Raw genomic sequence first — 22,142 nt, 5'->3', positions numbered from 1 at the left:
ATAGTTTTGTCATCACAAAATTGAACTAAGGAAGAACAGTGGGTTGAGTTGGGCAGCATTCAGGAGGCTTGGATTTATGTCGACCAACAAGAATGTAGGCTACCAGTTAGTTTTATGACCCAGTTACACAAAATGTGTGTTCTGCCAGTAACAATTTACAGCCCAGAAACTATGATTCTAACATGTGTTCACAAACCACCGTATATCCTAGCAATGAACAACAGGGAGATGCATGCTGGATATTAGCATAAGAGACAAGATCAGGCCAGAAGAGATACGAAGAACAACATGCATGGCAGATATTCTGTATAGAGTTGCCAAATTCAAATAACAGTAAGTGAGACATGTGCCTCAATAAATTTATGGATTGTTCAGTGAAGACCATAAGAATATAAGAGCAAGGTCGAGGACCGCACAAGATGACTGGGAGATATCAAGCAGATAGTTAGAATAAGGTCACGAAAATTAGTTTTTTATTCCCTCTCCGCATCCCATCCTGTAGTACCAGAATGAAGACTCTCTTCCGAATTCCTTACTCCCGGCCTTTTCTTACCCAAAGGTCCTTTCGTGTGCATAATCCAGCAATGTTTAATACCTTATATATCAACAAGAATCTAAATATCTTCCTATCATATCCATTCTCTGTCATGATATTTCTAACATAATTGAATATCCCTTCATGTTCTTTCCTGTCTCTTCTCTTGTATTTAAGTGTTTCTTCCCTTTGTTTACATTGTTGTTAATGTAAATATGTAAAATATAGGATTGTACAGTTTTTATTGTGTATATTTGTGCCTTTTGTAAATATGTGTATATAGTTTTCATTTTAGATTAATAAATATTGTTCATATATCAGATCTTTGTGTAATTTACCATTATGCTGTTACTGACCTAAATAAATAAATAAATAAATAAATAAATAAATAAATAAATAAATAAATAAATAAATAAATAAATACAAATAAAAAGTAATATCAAGTGACTCAAGGCAGGAATGAGAGACCTACATTTAGGAGCAGATAGTTGAAGGCTAGACTAGTAGTACAAAAAGAATCAGGACCAAACAATCACCTTTTACCCTTTTTTATCAAAAGAAATCTTACAAAGCATCTACTTGTTTTGTAACATTATTTAGTTATTTACAATGCAAGAACTTAACACGTGAGCTTGTGTTCTATGTAAAGGTCAAATGTTGTACAGAATTTTATGGTATTTTGAGTAGTAAATTTTAAGGGAAAATAAATGTGTTTGTTTTGCATATTCTTAGAATAGCAATTGAGTAATTCTATTCTATTTATAACAAAAGTTGAAAAATATCATGCTTAGTTGCGGTAACATTTTTGGCTCAATACATGGTATGTTGTGATGGGCTACCATGTTATTGTTTATAGGCTGAGCACATAAATAAGAATACTTGCATAGAGAGAGCTCTGTTAAACAATGTTTGAGTTTGATACAGAATACCATAAAATACTTAGCTTCATTACATGAAGACCAGAAATATGTTTATTGGTGTGAGAGAGAGAGAAAGATTAAATTTCTATAGGAGGTTGTGATAAACACTCTTTGCTTGTAGTTCTGTCTATGAATATATTTCAATATTGACAAGGAATGGGCCTTTTTTTGGTTATTAGACCACGTTGATATTGTTTCACTGGGCGAGTTGACCATGTGGTTAGGGGCGCGCTGCTGTGAGCTTGTATCTGGAAGATAGTGGGTTCGAATCCCACTGTCGGCAGCCCCGAACATGGTTTTCCGTGGTTTCCCATTTTCACACCAGGCAAATGCTGGGGCTGTACCTTCATTAAGGCCATGGCCGCTTCCTTCCAACTCGTAGGCCTTTCCTATCCCATTGTCGCCATAAGACCTATCTGTGTCGGTGCGACTTAAAGCCACTAGCAAAATGATATTGTTTCAGCTAAACTTCATTAGTCCTTGTCCAAATAAAATGACACAAATGAGTTTAACGTGAACTGTAGTGGCTGTATATTAGTTTAGCTAGAGAGTTGGTAGTTAAGCCAATGTCAAAAGTTGACAGAGTCTGCTCGGAACCTGGCAGATGTTTTTGGATGAAGTGCAGTCAAGACGACCTTGTATGGGGTAACACTTATTACAAGATATTAGTCTCATTCAGTATTGACGGTTTTCATTTTATAATAGAAATTTTTTTATTATGTCCTCCTGTTCATTACATGTATCCATCTTTTGATGTAGTTTTATTTAATGCCTTTTAGCTCAAGCTTTTCACATACATTCATTTACCTTCTTTCCATTACGCATTGGACTTTATATAATATCGACGGATTCCACAATTTTGAGTCTCACAACACTGTACTGGCCTTTCTTTCTCTTATCTTACATTCACTAGCTTCTGTTGCCATCCAGACTACTTGAACATATGACTTACAAAGAAGTCAGGTAAGGATAACATAAAGGCAAGCAGAGTTGACAGTCATACAAATTTCAATGAAAAATGGAAGGGTATGTATAGGTACTTTAAGGCAGAAATAGGTTCCAAGAAGGATATTCCAGGAATCGTTAATGAACAAGGGGAGTGTGTATGCAAGGATCTTAAAAGGCCTAAGTATTCAGTCAGCAGTATGTAGAGAGTGTTGGCTAAAATTATAATGTCTAGATAGAGGAGGTGACTAATACTAAAGAAGTACTAAAGCTTACATCCAATGCATGTCAAACTGACTGGCCTATAATTTTCAGCTTTATGTCTTATCACCCTTTCCTTTATACACAGGTGCTGCTATAGCAGCTCTTCGTACATTTGGTATAGCTCCTTCATGCAAACAATAATCAAATAAGTACTTTGGATATGGCATTATATCCTAACCCATTGTCTTTAGTAAGAAATGAATGAATGAAAACCTACAAACTGTTTTCCAGTCCTTGACCGGGTCAGGGATGAAATGAATGAACCAGATATAGGCTGTTGGTACGATGGGGTCGCCACTCCCAAAGTGATTGTTATGAATGACTGAGAAATGCTATGAAATGATAATGGAGAGTGTTGCTGGAATGAAAGGTGACAGGGAAAACTGGAGTACCCGGAGAAAAACCTGTCCCGCCTCTGCTTTGTCCAACACAAATCTCACATGAAGTGACTGGGATTTGAACCACGATATCCAGCAGTGAGAGGCTGATGTGCTTGCCATCTGAGTCACGAAGGCTCCCTGTCTTTAGTATATTCCCCAAAATTTTATCAATTCCAGCTGCTTTTCTAGTTTATTTTGCTAGGGGCTTTACGTCGCACCGACACAGATAGGTCTTATGGCGACGATGGGATAGGAAAGGCCTAAGAGTTGGAAGGAAGCGGCCGTGGCCTTAATTAAGGTACAGCCCCAGCATTTGCCTGGTGTGAAAATGGGAAACCACGGAAAACCATCTTCAGGGCTGCCGATAGTGGGATTCGAACCTACTATCTCCCGGATGGCTTTTCTAGTTTAAAAATTTTGTATCTTATTTTAAATGTCATCATTATTATAGATAAATTTTAATACCTTTTTAGTGTTAGTCACCTCCTCTATCTGGACATTATCCTTGTAACCAACAATCTTTACATATTGCTGACTGAATACTTCTGCCTTTTGAAGATCCTAGCATACACACTCCCCTGCAATGTCCTTCTTGGAACATGTTTCTGCCTTAAAGTACCTATACATACCCTTCCATTTTTCACTAAAATTTGTGTGACTGCCAATTATGGTGGGCATCATGTTATCCTTAGCTGACTTCTTTTCTAGATTCAATTTCCTAGTAAGTTCCTTCAGTTTCTCCTTACTTCCACAGCCATTTCTAACTCTATATTTCTTTCCAACCTGCACCTCCTTCTTACTCTGTTTACTTCATGGTTATAATATAATTGGTCTTTACCATTCCTTACCACATTTAAAGGTACAAAACTGTTTTCACATTCCTGAATAACTGCTTTAAACCCATCCAGGGTATGTTTGCATTTTTATTTACCATTTTCCACCGGTCATAGTTACTTTTTAAAAACTCCCTCATACCTCTTTTTATCAGCCATATGGTACTACCTAATGGTCCTAGTTTTAATACCTTCCTTTCTGTCATATTTATTTTTAACTATAACAAAAACAGCTTCATTATCACTAATACCATCTATTACTTTGGTTTTTCTGTAAAGCTCATCTGCTTTTACGAGCACCATGTCCATAATATTCTTCCCTCTAGCTATTTCCATTACTTTCTGAATCAGATGTCCTTCCCATATTAAATTATTTGTCATTTGTTAGTCATGCTTCCTGTCATTCATATCACCTTCCCAACTGATATTTGGTAAATTGAGATCACCCACTACTATCACATTCCTTTTTCATACTGTTTCCCACATGGCTGATTTTCTTATCAAAATAATTCAGAATCATTGTCAGCACTGATCTGGTCTGTACACTCCAAAGACATCAAGTTGCCTATGTCTTTAGAGATGAGCCTTACACCTAGAATTTCATGTTTGTCATCTTTAACATTGTCATAGCCTGCAAATTCGTATTTCACCAGAATGAATACTGCCTCTCCTACCATTCCTATCCTATCTCCACAGTTTACACTCCAGTTCCATGAGAAAATTTCTGCATCCATTATAACATTTCTCAGCCATGATTCAACTCCTATTACAATATCTGGTAAGTATATGTTTATTATATTACTTATTTCTATTCCTTTCTTTACAATACTTCTGCTGTTTAACACTAACATTTTTATGTCATCATTACTTGATTTCCAGATCCCTGTTCCCTTATCACCGCTCCCTAGACCACCCCATTTCCCTGAATATATTTCTGTGTAACCCTTCCAAACAAATTTCCTAATATATGCATACCACTGCAATTTAAGTGAAAGCCATCTGAGCGAAGATCCTTATCTCCTACTCAACCATTAGGATCTCAAAATCTCACTCCCAGTTTCCCACATATGCACTCTGTTGTCCCATTTAAATCCCCAATCTCCTTCCAGTCATTATCCCTCCTACTCAACATTCCACTGAGAACAATCTCTGCTTCCTTAAACTTCACCTGTGCTGCATTTACCAGGAACCACACATACCCAGCTATGTTGGTACTTATACCTGCTTGCCTTACGTTGCTGGTACCATTGTGAAACACTACCACCTTCTCCTTTCCCTCCTCTTTCTCTTCTACTTTCCTCAACATCTGTCTTAACCAAATTTTTGGATATCATTCTACCCTGGTTCCCTTTCCTCCACACACTTTCCCCACATGTCTAACAAGGGAATCCCCCATGACCAGTGCCTCAACCCTACCCACCTCTGTTGATCCCCTCCCCTCCCCTCCTGGTCAGCCCTATCTTTCCTGTTGCCTTCAGAATCTACTTCCTCCTCCCTTTTCTCCATCCCATACCCTGTTCCATCTGTCTTTTCCTATCCTCTACTGTACATTTCCCTTACCTACCTTTTCCCTTCCTCCTACTTCCACACTTCTCAGCAACAGTTCCCTGTTCCTCATCTTTCCTCTGTTGTTCTGCCTGCAGTGACTCGTACTCATTTTGCACAGACACCTGTCCTGAATTCTGATCCTGAATAGAGCCCTTAGCCTGCAATGTCCTTCCCCTTAAAACATTAGACTACGTCTCTTCTACAATTCTCCTCCTTTCCCTTCCCTTCCCATCCCTCTTTTACAACTATTGTATCCTGTACATTGTTTGAGGGAGGCCTACTTTCCCTCCTGTCCTCTGAGAGAATCTGAATTATCTCCCTTAAACTCTCCAACTCCTCCCGAATACTTCTTAATGCCTGGCCACTCATGAAATCAACTGAGGAACCATCTAATATAAGAGGCAGCAAATGTGGTCTGCTCTCAAGAAAGCCAAGCAGTATTGCCAAAGAACTTCCTGAAGTGATTATGTGACACTCCAATACCTGCTGTAGAAGTTTCATTTTAAACTAAATTAAATATACTGAGCCCAATAGCTGCAGTCGCTTAAGTGCAGCCAGTATTCAGTATTCGGAAGATAGTGGGTTCGAACCCCATTGTCGGCAGCCCTGAAGATGGTTTTCCGTAGTTTCCCATTTTTACACCAGGCAAATGCTTGGGCTGTACTCTAATTAAGGCCACGGCCGCTTCCTTCCCATTCCTAACCCTTTCCGGTCCCATCATCGCCATAAGACCTATCTGTGTCGGTGCAATGTAAAGCAACTTGCAAAAACAAAAAAACAAAAAATTAAATTAAATGTATAGTCTTCCAGCTCATGCTGGAATGACCAAAATAATCTATAACAAGGGAATCTTTAAGTCAATTGATAGTTACAAAGATGATGTGGTAATTCATCAAGAGAAGGAAACTTTGATTGTGAATTATTTGTGGATACCTGTGAATTCCCAAATCACAGAAGAATTATATTAATATTTGTTGTACATAAATATAATGTGAATGGAAAATTTACCAAATAATATAGAATACTAGTAACAGAGAAATATTTACACGACATACATAAAAATGATAGGGAATCTGCCATGTGGGCAACAGCCCTAAATGTAGATCAGTGGTGATTGATTGATTGATTGATTGATTGATTGATTGATTGATTGATTGAAAACTAGTCTAGTTTATCTGGCCCCACGGTGTCGGGTGCAACACGTCCGCCTGTCACCCGGCGGCCCCTGATTCAATTCCCGGCCGGGTTTGGGTTTTTTAATTGTAAATGATTAATATCCCTGGCCTGGGGACTGGGTGTTTATGCCATCCTTAATGTTCCTTTCCTCACATTCAACACTTTACATTTCTGCAACTTCGGTATACATGCAGGCTTATAAAATATGGTGCAAAGTAGGGGCAAAAGATCTTTCTAGGTCGCTGCTGCAAATAAATAGCATTAAAAAGAAAAAAGTCTAGTTTTCTTCAGTTCTGTGTATTGTTATTGTGCAGGCATGATGTTGGCAACATCAAATGAGCTATTTGGACAAACACAACATACTGTGACGAAAGTTAGGAGTGAATTCCAACAAGAAGCCCACAAACTGTTTATCATATGATTGATGGTGGAATTAGTCAATGTGCAACCAGCAAGCAGATAAAACATAATTTGTTACCACTAGAAAAATTGATTTTTGACAAATGAGCTGCTGAATATACTTCCTACTACAGTGAAGCACATTGTTATTACAAAAACTGCTAGGGAGAAAGATTTCCTGATCTCCAGACACCCAAAAGGAAGAAATTCATTGCTACATACCATCACATAAATGATACTAGTAGTGTTTATGCTTCCTGTCAAGACTGTAGCCAGCAAATATTGTGGCAAATATTAGTAGCAGAAGACAATGCCCTAGGCAAATTGGAATGGTACCTTGAGAGAAGTAGTATGCAAAATATTGTGTGTGTTGTTATTGTGTCCCATTGGACAATCAATCCAATCAATCAATCAATCAATCAATCAATCAATCAATCAATCAATCCTGATCTGCATTTGGGGCAGTCGCCCAGGTGGTAGATTCCCTATCTGTTGTTTTCCTAGCCTTTTCCTAAATGATTTCAAAGAAATTGGAAATTTATTGAACGTCTCTCTTGGTAAGTTATTCCAGTCCCTAACTCCCCTTCCTATAAATGAATATTTGCCCCAATTTGTCCTCTTGAATTCCAACTTTATCTACATATTGTGATCTATCCTACTTTTATAAACACCACTCACACTTATTCGTCTACTAATGTCATTCCACGCCATCTCTCCACTGACAGCTAAATGTAACTGGACAAAGAACCCCTATGACTGTATCACATGAAACTTGTGGAATTCAAGGTAGAAGTAGAGTTTTCATGAAGTTGGGAATTCTGTATGTGGGTTCTAAACGAAGTGGCACATCAATACGAGCAAATTCTGTTTTCATTTTTGATCCATCACTACCATTTCATCACACATTGTCTGGCTGAAAGACAATTTCCACACTAAATTATTTTGTATTAAACACTTGCCTCATGTGAGAGACTAGAAGCAAAATGGAAAACATTAAATTTTCCTTTTTGAACAATAATACAAAGTTAATATTTGTGCTGTATTATCTGTATATAAAAAAATAGTTTTGTCTGTACATTGCCCAGAATTAAAGAAAGAATAGTATTCTTGCATCGCCCATCTCTGTAGTAAAGAAGGAAAAGCAATTTTTAGTTATCCGTCATCTGTCTGTGTTTCTGCTTTTAGTCATCCTGTGCTACTTGAAAGATGCAGACTTATCTATAATTGCTTCGCTGAAGTCCACGGAGTCTTGAACCACGTCCTTTTCAATTGACAGCATAGCAAGATCATTAAGTCTCTCCTCGGTCATTATGGTGTGCAAGAAATTCTTTATTCACTTCAGGGTTGAGAAGCACCTTTCTGCTTCTGATGCCATCATGTGAATAGTAATAACTATATTTAAAAAATTTTCACCGAAGACCCGCTGCAACTTATTTTCTAAAAGAAACTGCAACAAAGTCGCAGCACCAGAAACAGTCCAAAAATAATATCTCATGTATAATATTTCAAGTTCGGTTCTCAGTTTTGGTTTGTCGAGAAATCAGTAGGTTTCACATGCTTTATACAAAAGTGAGTGGGAAAACTTCTTCTCAAAGCTGCTGAAATACTCAGCTTGAAACACGTTTGTTTCAAGAAGAAAGATGTTTGTGAACTGAAAAAGTTCCTTTGCTTGAAGAATGCTCGTGTCACAAGTCTCTTTTGCCTCAACTTGTTTTGAGATACCCATCAGCACTGGCCCGGGGCAGTGTGTCATGTTCATCAGTGATGTGGTCAATTTTATTTTCCCAAACCATTTTTATAGCAGCTTCGAAACCTGAAAATGCACCTTTCACTGCCAATGGATCTGAATTTTGCTTTTGCAGCTGACTGTATAAGATTTCCACATGAAGTATTATCTGACGGAAAACAGCCAACCAGAACTGAAATAACGGATGCTCCGATTTTAAATGCAAACCTCTTGCTTGCGATATGGTGTTAGGCTGTCAAGAGGTATTTTCCAGTTGATCCATGCATTCAATGAGGGCATCTCTGTTCTCGTAAATTTCTTCAGCGGTCCTTGATTTAAAATTCCACCTTGTGTTTGAAGCATGATGTACTCTTCTACCAACAACTTTGTTCAATACATCTGATCGCTGTAGGGAGTTATAAAAGAAGTTGGGGATTTCACTTAAATCTGCAAAGAATACGGGCATCCACATTCTGGCTTGTCACATCTGATCGCTGTAGGGAGTTATAAAAGAAGTTGGGGATTTCACTTAAATCTGCAAAGAATACGGGCATCCACATTCTGGCTTGTCACTTGTGTCATGACTAAGTTCAAAGAATGGGCACAACAGTGAACATAATGTACATGCTTAGAATCTTCCTGATAAAAGCTTGCGCTCCTGAATGGCGACCATTCATTACATTTGCCCCATCGTAACTTTGCGTAATGAACTTATCTGGATTATCCACAACTTCACTCACAGAAGATTGTTTAACAACCTCCTTCACCTTTTCATTCCACAGTGGTGTCTTCTTTTTCTCACCAAATTTCAGCCACAAATATTCTCTGCACAGCTTCCAAATGTGTTTTTAAATTCGGTCCATTCTTCTTCTACACTGTCTATTCCTGATATAGGGTTGTGCTGTTTTAATTCCACCTGAAATTTCTCCTGAGTTATTCTATCTTTTAATTTCTATACTTTTCTTTCATCTTATTTCTTTTACTCTCACAATATTTTCCCATTTGTGCATCCATTAAGAGTCTATGATTTCTTTTCTCAAGCAAAAAATAACAATAACTGTTTTTGTCCTTCTTTAACCCCAGCCATATCTAGTGCAATGAACAGAATTCTGCAAGTCCTCTCAGACACTCTTAAACTATGGAAATTAAAAATAAACAAACAGAAAATGAAAGTAGTGGTAGTACAGAAAAAAATGGAAGAAATTGAAACCAATATAAAAATTGATGACATCAGAATTGATCAGGTGAAACAATCCTGTTATCTTGGTAGTATGATTACAGAGGATAATAGATGCTTGCTGGAAGTGAAGAGAAGAATAGCATTGGCAAAACAGGCATTTATGACTAAGAAAAATATTTTAACCAGCACACACATGAATATAGATGTCAGAAAATCCTTTGCAAAATCATTTGTATGGAGTACACTGAAGTATGGAAGTGAGAGTTGGACTCTGGGTAAATTAGGAAGGAATCAACTTGAAGCTTCTGAAATGTGGATATGGCAAAAAATTACCAGAACGAGCTGGAAAGAAAGAAAAATCAACCTGGAAGTCTTAAGGGAAGTTAAAGAAGATTATTAAAGGAAATGGAAAACAAGATATTAAAATTTATTGGACATGTCATCAGACACAACACATTCATCACTAACATTATTGATGGGAAAGTGCTAAGAAGGAAAGGAAGACGAAGACCTAGGATGAAGTATTTGGATGACATCAAGAAGAGGTTAGGTTGTGACAATTACATGGAACTGCAATGAAATGCCAATGAAAGAAGAGAGTGGTTGCATCGACAAGGCATTAGCCTTTAGAATATTGATTGATTTCAATTTTTCTACCACTATTCCGTGGTCTTCATCAAGTGCCTCACCTGGTAGTGCTGTTACATCCATTAACAGTTAACGATTTATTTTCTCAAGCAAAAACTAACAATAATTGTTTTTGTCCTTCTTTCACCCCAGCCATATCTAGTAATCTTTCTAAAATTCTTCTTTCTAAACCAAGTGATACCCACAATCATTCCATTTCTCTCATAAAAATCAATCAACTTATCTTCCTCACTGTTTCTTTCTCCATATCCAAATCCACCAATCACTTCTGCTTTACTAATTCTGTCATTTCCAACCTGCAGATGGAGGTTTCCCATGTCTATCACTTCCACATCGGTGATTACTTCCTCGAATTTCTCCAAGAATTCCTCTATACTTTCCTCACTGTTACCAATTTGGGGTGCATGAACTTGGATGAAATCTTTCGCTCCTTCTTCCGTCCTCAGTCGTACTTTGATGATTCTATAACTAACATAGTCTACGCTATCTACATTTTCATTCAGGATTTTGTTAACTGTCACTCCTACTCAATTCTTTGCCTCACCTCCTCCACTCCACTCATCCTCTTCACTCCCTTTCCCCTCCACTTGACCTCACTCAGTCCCATTATTACAACATTCTTCTTCTCCATAAAATCAATTAACTCCTCTGATTTTCCCACCAGGGTCACAACATTTATTATTCCCAGCTTCATAATATTGCATGTAGATATTGGATATAAAGAAAAGGTGTAAGCTGTCCATGAAGAGAATTATGGTTATCAGAATGTTTTCATGAAACATTTCTCTTGTATACATTTTTTTCATAAAACTTTATGAGAGTTATCTTCTTTTCCTCATGAGTAATGGGAAAGAACAAGTGCAAACCAAGTCATGTCAAGAAATATAGGAACATTGAAAGCAACACACAACGGGAAAAACACAGTGACAGGTCAATGTGGGAACAGGGAGGAATAGAAAGGAAACACAAAAGGACAGAGACAATCTTCACATTGTCATAAACTGCAATCTTAAGATATATTTACTCTGATCTTCATCAATCCCAGTTCTACATCCATTTCTTCTCAGCCCCCAGTTAGCTTGTATCTTCTTCCTAGCTGCATCAGGGGTTTTGCTTCATCTCTCATTGAGGGGTCATCTCAACAGATCTTCACTCTTGATGTAGGAGGTGTAGGATAATGAGAAACCCAGATAAACAAGGGAAAAAGGAGGATCCAAAATGATAATGATGAATGCTGATGGTAAGAGACTAGGAATGCAGGACAAACTCAAAAGCAAAGCAAAGGAAGGAACAAATGCAGATCAAGTAATATACAAAGATGGGAACATTGAAAGGAACACAAAACAGGAAAAAGCATGATGATGGATAATTGTAGGAAGAGGGAGAAATCTTTGCATTCACCCCCCACTTTTACCTTTGACATCAGCAGGCTGAACGCCTACAGCTCACATCCTCCCTCAGGCAGCCCATCCACCACTTTATAGGTCAGCCTTGAGGCCACTGTCCATCTGGGGTGAAGGCAAGTACCCACTTTGCAGTAGGTTCCTCATCAGCTCTGGTCGCATGCCCATACTATCTCTGTCATGCATCTATCATTTTGTCCAAAATCCAGCAGTGTTCCTGATATCTTAGTTCTTAAAATGGTCCAGTCCAACTCCTGGCATCAATCTAAGCATGTGCATCTCTGGTACATACAGGATCTGCTCGTGTCTTTTTGTCACAGGCCAATGTTCCGCCCTGTGCAATATCACTGGGAGAGTGTGTGCAGTAGACCTTTGACTTGAGATAGAGCTGGATCTTGTTGTCACAAAAGACCCCCATTACCAGGCACCACTCATGAGAGTTATAATAATTATTATAGTTATATTATAATAATAATAGACTTGCATTATCTGTTATGTTTCCTAGTATTAAGTAAGGCTAATCGTTGTAACCTGTTTCAGGTTGTGGCCCAAACAGATATGGTAATGACTGCGAAGGAATATGCTCAGGTTTGATGCAAGGCTGTAAGGAAATGATTTTCTGCAAGAGGAATCTACCTTGCATGTGTGCTCCAGGCTTCACAGGTGGTGATTGTAGTTCTGGTAAGCACATTTCATAATAAGCTCAGCAACATTTCATGTTATTCTCACATGGCTTGAAAACCACACAAAGTTAGTTTTTGAAATAGACTTTCAGCTTATTAGGTTGTGTTGAGTACATGTAGTAGAAGCTGAAGAGATGTTAAGTACAGTGCAAAAATGACCAATTAGACATTGCTGGGGACTAAAATCACAAACATATGATTTTGCACCCAAAGCTCTCTTGACTGAGCTATAGTGGGACTGAGTTGCAGGTGTGGCACAACAGAGAGTAGGTGAAGCTTTATCTGTCCCTGTAAAAATTAAGGGGGGAATTCCTCAAGACAGTATTATTGGACCTTTATGTTTTCATACATATATCAATGATATGTGTAAAGAATTTGAATCAGATATAAGGCTTTTCGCAGATGATGTTATTCTGTACAGAGTAATAAATAAGTTACAAGATTGCGAGCAACTGCAAAATGACCTCAATAATGTTGTGAGATGGACAGTAGGCAATGGTATGATGATTTTCGGGGATAAAAGTCAGGTTGTGAGTTTCACAAATAGGAAAAGTCCTCTCAGTTTTAATTACTGCGTTGATGGGGTGAAAGTTCCCTTTGGGGATCATTGTGTATACCAAGGTATTAATATAAGGAAAGATCTTCATTGGGGTAATCACATAAATGGGATTGTAAATAAAGGGTACAGATCTCTGTACATGGTTATGAGGGTATTTAGGTGTTGTAGTAAGGATGTAAAGGAGAGAGCATATTTGTCTCTGGTGAGACCCCAACTAGAGTATGCTTCCAGTTTATGGGACCCTTACCAGGATTACTTGATTCAGGAACTGGAAAAAATCCAAAGAAAAGCAGCTCGATTTGTTCTGGGCGATTTCTGACAAAAGAGTAGCATTACAAAAATGTTGCAAAATTCGGGCTGGGAAGACTTGGGAAAGGAGACGAGCTGCTCGACTAAGTGGTATGTTCCAAGCTGTCAGTGGAGAGATGGCGTGGGAGGACATCAGTAGACAAATAAGTTTTGATGGTGTCTTTAAAAGTAGGTAAGATCACAATATGAAGATAAAGTTGGAATTTAAGAGGACAAATTGTGGCAAGTATTCGTTTATAGGAAGGGGAGTTAGGGATTGGAATAACTTACCAAGGGAGATGTTCAATAAATTTCCAATTTCTTTGCCATCATTTCAGAAAAGGCTAGGAACACAACAGATAGGGAATCTGCCACCTGGGCGACTGCCCTAAATGCAGATCGGTAGTGAGATATAGCAGATATCCTGGATTCAGGAGGTCGATTGGACTGTATCGCGATTGACCTGTCTAAGGCATTTGATAGGGTAGATCATGGGAGACTACTGGCAAAAATGAGTGCAATTGGACTAGACAAAAGAGTGACTGAGTGGGTGGCTCTGTTACTAGGAAAATAGAACTGTAAAATGTGCTGGTCGTATAGACAAGAAATGTGTTTTTCCACCAATCAATACTCGATTTATTGTAAATAGATACATTGAATCTATCAATACGGAAAATGAAATTTATAAACAATAAAATGTGCTGGTCACCAGCTGTTGCCTATCATTGATTATCTTTAAAGACCACATATTAAGTACAAGAAAAATAAAGCTGTATTAAAACGTATTGACGAATGTATTCAGATTCAGTGTTCATTTTTCTGTACACAGACTTTGTAGATCTTTTCTAATCCCTCATTTCTGTTAACAACTTTTAAGTGGCTTGTACAAACTCATGGACTACTCTGCTCCTGTGTTTATAACACAGTGCCACCTAACAGGAATTGGTGAAAGTTTTTTTTTGCTAGTTGTTTTACATCGCACCGACACAGATAGGTCTTACGGCGACGATGGGACAGGAAAGGGCTAGGAGTGGGAATGAAGCGGCCATGGCCTTAATTAAGGTACAGCCCCAGCATTTGCCTGGTGTGAAAATGGGAAACCACGGAAAACCATTTTCAGGGCTGCCGACAGTGGGGTTCGAACCTTCTGTCTCCCGAATACTGGACACTTGCCGCACTTAAGCGACTGCGGCTATCGAGTTCACAATTAAGTAATTATTTTCCACCTAGTCGATACAATGATTGCTTAAGGCAATTTAATTGTTAAAAGTGGTACATGTTTCGTATTTTATCAACATCTGCAGCCACATAACACTGTTTAGATGAAAAATATATAAAATTGACAAAGCAATGCTTAAGAGGAAGTGTCCTTAAAATTAACATAAGATTGACAACATTAAAAACAAACAAAAACTCAAGAGAAAGTATATAAATTATTACTACAATTGAAAGCAGTTGTCCAGGAAACACTTGTACAATATTCCATAGAGAATATGTCCTAAATGAATATTCTTTTCTTAATAATTCATGAAAAAAGGTCAAATTATAAATTATACAGTTTATAAGTAATTGTTGAAATGAAGAAAACCAGATATCACAATGTGGTTCTTATTATTAATGCAGATGAAAATATAACTAATTCCTAGTTGTCAATTCATATTAAGCCTGCTTTCTTTTGGAACAGTAACTCCTGTCATTCTTTCACAGTCTTGTGTCTGGTGTAATATTGATGATGCATTCTTCCTTGCTCTTGCACCTGAGGAGGTGGAGGAGCGGGGGATATAGGTGTGTCAAGAACCTCCTTGCTGCCACCTATAGCTTCAAATGAGGAGGAATAAGTTGTAGGGCTATCTGTAGATGGAGAAATTCCAATTCTTTTTTCGTGATCTTTCTCAAGCTCGGTGAATTGTTGAAAGTATCAGGATAAATGAATGAATGTATGTCTGCTTGTTAGGTCATTAGCCGACAGGCTGGTTAGATCCTCAGATAGAACCATCAAAATTCGTGGTTAAAGGGAAACTGAAAAAGCCAATGGTGCCACTAAAGTGAGGTGTACTAGGCAAGATGAAGAGTGAAGTAGATTTCAGTTGCTTTCTTGACTGAGCTAAAAAGTGTAAGAGGGGTAATATTTGGACGTACAAAAACTCATTTAATTTAGAAACATAAAACATATCATAAAATTAAACTAAAATGAGGTAAAATATACGGCAACTAATGACAGGAAGTGAACAGCGGAAGGAACCCTACGAGGTCCATGTGAACGTATGGTGTTGTGGGGGAAAAAGAAGTACATGACAATCACCCTTAACTGTTTACTAATTGGCACAGGAGATAAGATACAAATTCCAACTAATAAATCAAATCAAAACAACACAGTAGGTGAAATTTAAAAGCATGGAATTGCCAGTGAACACTAGATAGATACTAATAATCTTTAAATAAATATAGTAATAAAGGAAGAATCACCTCTTTGAACAGTAGGAGCCTTAGGACCTGAACACAGAAGCTGATGCAGAACTACGTGAGGCAAACTCAAAGGAAAACCAAATTTTACATGTGATTGACAATATTGTTAATCCAGAAAAGAAAGGTTAAATTTACATTTGGTTACAATATTTTGAGCAAGAAAAGAGAATTGCCTCCAAAAACAAATTTGAAAGAATGGCTGGAAACCTAAGTCTCTTTAATGTTTAAACTGGCAAATATGGAATATCAAGGGAAAACTCTGATGCACGAATATAATTTACATTTTAACAGAAGTTACATAAAACACATTAAAGGCTGAAACACAAGAATGAATAGCGCTTAACCTGGAGCTAGGGTCCCGAGGCGGTACGGATGTGGAGCACATCTCGCCGCTAAGCTGATCAGTAACAAAAGACCTAGAAAACACGCTTCGCTTTAATGAAGCAGGCAGAAGCCAGAAATCGTGCAATCACCAGTGTCCAATCAGCTCACAGAATTTTCACCCGACACTCATATTCACCAATAAGAAACATCGTTATTATAGCCAATCAGAATACCCTTTGTTTCCTCAGCAAAAGTTCAAGATCATTCGATTGCTACATATACAAATTTAGTCACCAAAAATGACATGTGGCAGTACACCCTGCCCCCGAAGTTTACGTATCCAAATCTTAAATATTAATAATAATAATAATTACCTTATACGACACAAAAAAATTCCAAAACAATTGTTTTTCTATAAGTCCTCAAGTCCAAACCAATAATATTAAATGCCACACAAATAATTTTACACTCAACTAGTTTTCCAGTTCAAAAGGTCCAGTTCTCAAATAAACATTAAATGAATATTTTACAAAACAAAGTGAGATTTCGATGACTTCAAGCCTTTGGTGTCCCAGCTCAGGTCACGTCCTCCCCCCTCTTAAATTTGAGCTATGCTTGAAACAAATTAATTTTAATACATTTTAAGTTAATTTGAGGTTTGATCGCACATAACATCGGACACACTATAGCACTGATATCTTGATATCATTCTCGACAGGAACGTCCATTACTGATCGAAGTGTCCCCACCTCTGGTTTTGCTGACTTATACAGCTGCTGACCATGGCCATTGCCAACAACTCCATATACATTCAGTCCAACCATGGCAATTTGGAAATTTTCAGCCCAGCTCACCCAACTAGCGAACTGGCTGGAAATATGCAGTGGAGTGTGGCACAGAGTAGAACAACTGCTGCCTTCAGGAACATTTGGCCACTTAATTCCAGTATCAGCTGGTAACAACCAAGAAATTCAATATGCCCTCAAAACAAGCTGGGTTCTCCATTGGATGGACCAAGTTATTGCAGCCACTGGAACGTAAACAAATATGCAGCAGAAGGAGGAATGCATGATCCAAGTCCATTGTCCAACCATTCGGAAGAGCTTGAAGAAACTAAAGAGTTCAAGGGTGGGTTTTATGTTTATCCTAGACCCACAATATTACAGAAAGAGACCAAGATTTTACACAACCCAAAACTTAAGGAAAGACATTCACCAGAATTTAAAAAAGAAAAAGAAAAAGAAAATAAAAAGAAAAGAAAACATATGTTAATGATTATACAGTACAAACACATTACAATTCACTGAATTCCATTATACACAATATACTAGCATGTGCCCATGGCTTTGCCCGCTTTTAGTAATTCAACTGTTAGATGTTTCTAAACTCTTTATTTAAAATCAAATTAAAGCATTATATTTATTAACTCACATATTTTTGACGTAAATTGCATGAAATATATTATTTTAATGCTTAAGATACCGGGTTGATGGATGGTACAGATAATATTAAAACCATGTAAAAGACCATGTTATATAATACAAAATACAGTATATTGTTTCCTTAGAACTTCGGAATAAAATATAATAATGTCCTTCTATTTGGAGGTAAGATGTATACTGTATTGTGTTTGCCTTTCGAACTCTTGAACAATCCACATACAGTTGACAATGGCAAAAGCACCGTTTTCGAAGATGGAGTCCTACAACTTCAAGCGATTGTCCTATGTCAAAATTTCAGATCTCTGTGTGTCGTAGATTTGACTGGGCTTCGCATACATACACACAAACAGTTCCGAATATTACGGGGCTGATGGCTCCTCGTGTCGCGGGCCGAAAATGGCTTCTTACTCAATGGACTTACAGTCCGATGAATACTACTTCGCCCGCGGCATGCTCAGTCATGATGGTGGCTTCAATAATATTTGTCATCAGTTTCAGAGCCGTGTTCATTGCAGAGTGAAGGATTCATATTCTTCAGAAGGATAATCGGTGCCACAATCGTCCACCCCAAGGTGTTTGAGGGTACTCTAGGTGACTCCAAATTGTACAAAATCTCTGTCGTGTAGTTGACAGCCTCATCTGTATGACATGTCGTGTCGATAGACTTTTCAATTTATAGGAAACCGGATAATTCTTGAGCTTCATGTCTTGGAGCAAGAATTGCTTTCAGACCCAGCCATGCGTCTTAGGTGAAAAGCTATGCTCATCTATGACAAACATTTTAGATCTTTGTTTGCCATATATTTGGCTGGGCATTGCACACATGAACGCAGACAAATAGACAGACAGACATCATGGATTGAGGGAAAATGGCTTCCTATTCTACGGACTTACAATGGCATCCTGACTGATTTGTGTATTATTCCTTGTTTATTATTATCGTCTATCTTGTGTCATATATGTTTCCTCTAAATGTATAAGTGTCCAACCCTTGTCCCCTTTCTCTACGGGGTTTGGGTATGAAGTGAGATGAATCTTCGTAGCAAATTTTTACGACCGGATGACTTTCATGACGTCAACCTAATCAGATGAGTTAATGAGATGAAATGAATGATATTATACATGATAATAAGAATGAAGAGGATGAAACCTGGCGCCGGCACATAGCCCACTCCTCTTGAATAGCTCAAGACTTTACGTCCCGATCCGACGGACGAATCACCATCAACAGCGTCATATGCCCTCATACCATATAAGACCAAAACCGGTTTCCTATGCCCTGGACATAAAATGGCTCCTTGAATATTGTGTTCTCTACCTATCTTATGTACGTTGCCTAGTGACAGCGACTCTATGCATTCAATCTTGGTGACAACACGTTGGATTGTCATATCCCAATGCACGTTTTCTGATGGTTTTTCGTTCATAACTCACCAACGAAAGCGAAAATGAAAATTCCGGCTTCGAGGTACATTCAGACCCCTTTCCATCTACCCATGTTCAAAATTATAGATCTCTGCGTGCTGTAGATTTTGCTGGCCATCGCGCACAGACACACAGACAAACACTTCCTTTTATAATTATAGATGACTAAACAATCATGCACAACAGGTATGACAGGTCAGTACACAACTTTACCATTAGGGCACATAAATGTACTACCCATATCCTCATTAAAATTTAACTTGGGAATTGACCAGCCTAGGCGCATTCTTAATTACCTAGGATAAGAAAAACAAAAATGGGAGGTTAAATTTAGAATGTTGCAAGTGAATCCAAACCAGGGTGAAGTTACAATTTATTACTTTAGCTTGCAACAGTGCTCGCATTATCCTTAGAAGGACAACTCACAGAAATGAGGTTGGTAAGTCACCCACCACTTCATCATACCATATACATCATTTTAAAATTTTTGCACAGAACCAAACTCACATTACTTTGCATGTGTCCCACACAGATCACATTAATTTTACCGTTAAGAGAAGTATCAAAAAAAAAGTTCAAGAGTGCACAGACCGAAATCCAACTCACTAATATAAGAAAATTAAAAGGCACAAAAGACACCTTCATACCAAGAAATATCAGATTACAGCATGACTCACCAAGATCACCACGCCTGTCTGTCCAACACACGACAATTCAATAACACAATACACACAAAACATCAGTGCAATGACCACTGATTCAAGAAATATCAACACAAGAAAAAGGTAAAACACAACTTTCAATACTCCTTGATTCCATCACACGACAAGAGACATCAGGACCAATATTGTACTCCCAGGAGAGCGACAAACTCTTAGTACCTTAAGTCCTAAGTCTCAGTTCACATAAATGCCTTTCCAAGGCACCCAAGACAAACACAAATGACATCTTCCATATTTATAATATTTTTTTTTTGCTAGGGGCTTTACGTCGCACCAACACAGATAGGTCTTATGGCGACAATGGGATAGGAAAGGCTTAGGAGTGGGAAGGAAGCGGCCGTGGCCTTAATTAAGGTACAGCCCCAGCATTTGCCTGGTGTGAAAATGGGAAACCACGGAAAACCATGTTCAGGGCTGCCGATAGTGGGATTCGAACCTACTATCTCCCGGATGCAAGCTCACAGCCGCGCGCCTCTACGCGCATGGCCAACTCGCCCGGTGATTTACAATATTTACAAATATGGATGGACACATATGGCAAGGCTCGTTACTGAAATTTTGAAATTTTGCACCTTCCACAGGACCCCATAATTGAGCATGAGACTTGTGGATAATCTCTACTATATGGTGTAAAATATTATTGTAGAATATTTTATTTGTATTCCCTTTATCTTCCTAAGTAACTACTAAATTGTAAATTATTATGGTTAAGTGATATCTTGTGACGTTCTGGAAGTGTTGTAAAGCGGACTTTTGGAACAGGGTGTGTTGGCCCCAGTCGATTCTAGAAGCATGTCTTTACTAATTCTGGAAGATGGAAAGTTTGCGATTAGTGTCTGCCAATGTTCTGCAATATTGTGAAAACATCGTGACTTGATAAAGAGTTTTGATTGGTGGATCTGGGTAGCGATGGGAAAGCTCCTGTGCTCTGATTGGTCACTCGATAATCACACCAGGACCAACCTTGCCTTTTTAAGAGAATGAGGTGAGATTTCGTGGTCTTTCGTTCTCTCGTCAGTCCAGCGATCAGATGCACGTAGGCGAATCCTCGCTCCCGGAATGGACTACCTTGGGGTAAGCACTGTTGGTTTCAGTTCCACCTTAATTTACATCTAATGTTCGCTTGTATTTTCACATGGGAGTTTGCCCTACTCGCCCAGACTCGCCACTCCAATTTCTCAGATGCCTTAGAAAGCATGTTAACTTTTATTTAATATTGTATTTGTATCCTGTGTTTCCTATTAACCTCAAAATTGTATTGTAGAAGTCCCATTATGTTAAGATGTCCATGGTTAATCTCTTGCCCCAAAGCAAAGCTCTTGGCAAACTACATCTAATTTGTATTTTGGAAGTAGTGTAATTGGATTGTTGGGATAGGTGGATTTTGTTCCGAATTTCTTTGTAATGTTTATTTTGAAAAATGTATGACTCGTTGGCTGAACGGTCAGCGTACTGGCCTTCGGTTCAGGGGGCCCGGGTTCAATTCCTGGCCGGGTTGGGGATTTTAACTTTAATTGGTTAATTCCAACGGTACGGGAGCTGGGTGTATGTGTTGTCTTCATCATTTCATCCTCATCACGATGCACAGGTCGCCTACGGGAGTCAGATAGAAAGACCTGCACCTGGCGAGCCAAACCTGTCCTGGGATATCCCGGCACTAAAAGCCATACGACATTTCATTTTGAAAAATAATATCTTGAATTAAGGGATCGCCGTTGATTTTTCTGGAAACCCGCAACCTTCATATCCCAATGGCCCTGGTAGGTTTCCCAGACCCGCTCCACATTCTTTTATTATAGTCGTAACATTGCCCAACCTAATGTTCATTTGTTGGTATTGGCGCAGTTCATCTGATGTTTATATTGTGTGCTAAGGTTTTAAAGTGCCGTGTAATTTGATTTTTTCCCCTTTTCTTAACTGTGTATTGTGTAACCACTGGAAGCCGGTTACAGAGCAAACTGGGTAAGTTAATTTAGAAGACACAAACAGAAACTGATGAAAATAAACACCAAGAAAATTAAATAAAGTTTGAGTAATTAAAAATAATTAATTAAAGAACTTTTACTAAACCGTAACACCAGCAAATTTTACTACCAATTTTATGACTAATTTGGGATAACTGAAAAACAAACAGCTCAGGATAATTATATCAAAACCAAACTTTTGAAGAAAACCTTCCTAGTACATAAATTATCAAAAATAATGGACACTATCCTACATCTAGCCATCTAATATCAAGAAAAAGATTACTAAAGAATCTCATATCATGTGAATGC

General features: G+C 38.2%; 1 protein-coding gene across 1 annotated transcript in view; it reads left to right on the top strand.

Annotated features, from left to right (window-relative positions):
• Window positions 1-22,142, top strand: part of LOC136876467 (uncharacterized) — a 484,774-nt gene that overhangs the window by 306,706 nt on the left and 155,926 nt on the right. Inside the window, exon 12 of the mRNA XM_068228446.1 lies at window positions 12,498-12,638. Coding sequence (XP_068084547.1) covers window positions 12,498-12,638 — 141 coding nt within the window. The remainder of the gene's footprint in view (window positions 1-12,497; window positions 12,639-22,142) is intronic.

Source organism: Anabrus simplex, chromosome 6 (assembly GCF_040414725.1).
Source record: "Anabrus simplex isolate iqAnaSimp1 chromosome 6, ASM4041472v1, whole genome shotgun sequence".
In the NCBI taxonomy this organism is placed as follows: domain Eukaryota; kingdom Metazoa; phylum Arthropoda; class Insecta; order Orthoptera; family Tettigoniidae; genus Anabrus; species Anabrus simplex.
Note: the sequence above shows the minus strand (reverse complement) of the source record. Positions and strands in the feature narration are given on the sequence as shown.